The sequence below is a fragment of the Rosa rugosa genome, chromosome 2, assembly GCF_958449725.1.
Source record: "Rosa rugosa chromosome 2, drRosRugo1.1, whole genome shotgun sequence".
NCBI classification, from domain to species: domain Eukaryota; kingdom Viridiplantae; phylum Streptophyta; class Magnoliopsida; order Rosales; family Rosaceae; genus Rosa; species Rosa rugosa.
Window position 1 is genome coordinate 51,669,031 of NC_084821.1, and position 2,622 is coordinate 51,671,652.

Genomic DNA, 2,622 nt, shown 5'->3' on the forward strand with positions numbered 1-2,622 from the left:
AAATGCTCCAACTATGCATTGCAGCACAGTGCCTAGCTACTTTGACAACTTCGGGGTTCGAACCTAGGTTGAGGAGCACACTCAACTAGGCAAGAACCACTAGGCCACTTGCAGTAGTTAGTTCTAGTTTCCTTCAAAAGTGCTTAATTCATAAAAGACTAAACCCTAGAACGTTACTTGGGCCAAAAGAAACATTTATAGAAAGACAAAAATTTTGGAGTCTAATTTGGGCCTACCCATTTCTAAGCCCAAGTCCAAACACCTCCAACTTCATTCCTCGGTTTACTCCCACAGTCTCACTCTCTCTCATCGCTCCCGCTCTCTCGCCAGAAGAAGAGACGCCTCATTGTACATACCAGGTATGCTTCTTAAACCCCAACTGTCTACTCCTGTTAGTACAACCTCAAAACCCCAGAAACCATTCAAGCTTCCCGGGTTCACTTTATTTTTCTGTGAATCGAGTCCAGTTTCATGCTTTAACCGTTTTCAGTTTAGTTCACTACTGAGGTTAGAGTGACAACAGTTGGGTCCTTAACAGAAATGTAAAACTGAAGAAGATAACGTAAATTGGGTTTAAGCTTTGGGTATCTGATGTTTGGTCATTTTAAAATTTTTAGTCTTGCTGTACTTTGTAGGTTGATTATCAATGGGGTAGTTGTTTCTTATTTTCTTGTGTGTCAGTTGTTGATCGGTTGGGTTGATTCAGAAGCAATCTCTGTTGTGAAATGAATTGGACCGCTTTTTAGTGTTTCTTTGGGCACAGCTACTATTGGGCTTCTGAGTTTAAATCCTGAAAAGTTATTTTAGTGGTTTAGTTTCTTTTGATGTGACTGTGATAGATGATTGAAATGTGATTGTTAAATTTTGTTGGAAATACCAGTGAGAAATGTTCATTGTGATTGCCATTGTTGTACTCAATGTAGCTTATGTGGTTGAATTGATGAATTGATAGGATTAGTATGGGTAAATTTTAGTGTAAATGCTTTGTATGCGAGACAAGAAGAAACTATTTTGTTATTGTGTTTGAGAGTTGTAATAGGAGAAAAGGGGTCCCTTTGCTGATGTTCATTTCAATACTATGGAAAAGGACTTTTTTTTTTTTTCTTTTTGTATTTAATTTGTGATCCTAATATCTGATAACCATGTCGAATGTGATTGTCTTATCTGTCTGATATCTTGCGGAATTCTGAAATGACATTTCAACTTTGGCGGTGGCAGTTGTGTTGAATTTTACAATTACTTTCCTTATCACATTCAGAATGCAGTACTTTAATGACTTCCTAAACTTCTGATAATATTGGTGTCGCGTGCTTCATTGTGAGAGAAGTTTGCGCCTAATGAAATCTGTGATATTTTATCTGTTAGATGTATTCAAGAATTATCTCAGCTTGACCTGATTATCCTACTTTCGTAATATTTAACCTATGAATCAATACCAGATATGACCTAACAATTTAATGATGGCTCGATGAATAGCTAAGCTCTTTGTATTTCTTTGCTGTTATAGACTGCTGAAGAAGAGATTGACCTCTACCTTGGGGATGGTGGAAGTGTGGTGGTCCCTTTTAGCTGCTATCCCTGCAGTGGTTGCAGGACAAGCATTTCGAGTGAAGAAAAGACGTGATGAAGAGCAGAAATTAAAGAGTGCTAGAGGAAGGGAGAAGAGTTCTGATGAGATTTTTGTCTGCGAGAGGGTATGCACATCTAAGAGGATGCTGAAGAAAGTTGGTGCATTCTCAAAGGACCCAATTCCTGATACTTGTGTTACTGTGTGCGGTGTTTCTGAGCTTGACGCATGCGCTGATGCATGTGCACGGACTGTTTGTGTAAACCAACATCAATTACCAAACTGGAATGACATCTGCCTCCGAAGATGCCAGAGTGAGTGTTTGAAACTCTCTTCTTCGACTTCTAACTAGTACATTTTCTTTCAATTTAAATGAAAAATATGTATCAAAATTGGTTTGATGTAGTATTTGTTACTCACATTTTCTGACATCTCTTCTAGATTATGGTTGTGATTGATTTTGAGTGTAAGCTCACAAGTCAGAAGCATGGACTATTATGCTTGACTGCTATTGTAGAACCTCTATGAACTTCAAGCTTTAAGCTCTAGGAAAGTACCTTAGTGGACAATAGATGAAAACTGTACTAAAACTAAAAGATCACAGAAGTAAACAACATATTAAATTCTCTTTTGCTTGGTGAAAGCCAATTGTCAGTGTCATTTGTGCAAGTATGCTAATCGTCAACATACTTTTCTTCATGATAACTGCCGGCCATCCATCAACACATGCAGTCAGTCACCACTCACCATCTCTTACCAACCTTCCTACGACATTGAATGTATTTGTAAATAGATGGTTGGTTGCCATCAATTTTAGGGCTACAATTCTTTTCTAAGACCATTAATAGGATGCCATTTTTTTAGTTTATATTATTTGCTGTTACTAAGGAAACTCTGATGAGTTGTGACCTTATCTTTAATCATGTATTTATGTACAGAACCTTAGGGTGCACAATAGACCACAACTATCATGTAAGCCCAGCTGTATGTCTACATGGTTTTAATGCTCGAATGTTTTGAGTTTACTGCTCATTTCATGCTCATTTTCACTATTA

General features: G+C 37.6%; 1 protein-coding gene across 1 annotated transcript; it reads left to right on the forward strand.

Moving 5' to 3' along the window:
* The first annotated feature begins 286 nt into the window (after positions 1–286).
* LOC133733920 (uncharacterized protein At5g64816-like) lies at positions 287–2,210 on the forward strand. Its single transcript, XM_062161567.1, has 2 exons — positions 287–359; positions 1,508–2,210. The coding sequence occupies exon 2, from the start codon at positions 1,542–1,544 to the stop codon at positions 1,917–1,919; it is 378 nt and encodes a 125-aa protein (XP_062017551.1). The 5' UTR covers positions 287–359; positions 1,508–1,541; the 3' UTR covers positions 1,920–2,210.
* The last annotated feature ends 412 nt before the right edge of the window (positions 2,211–2,622 follow it).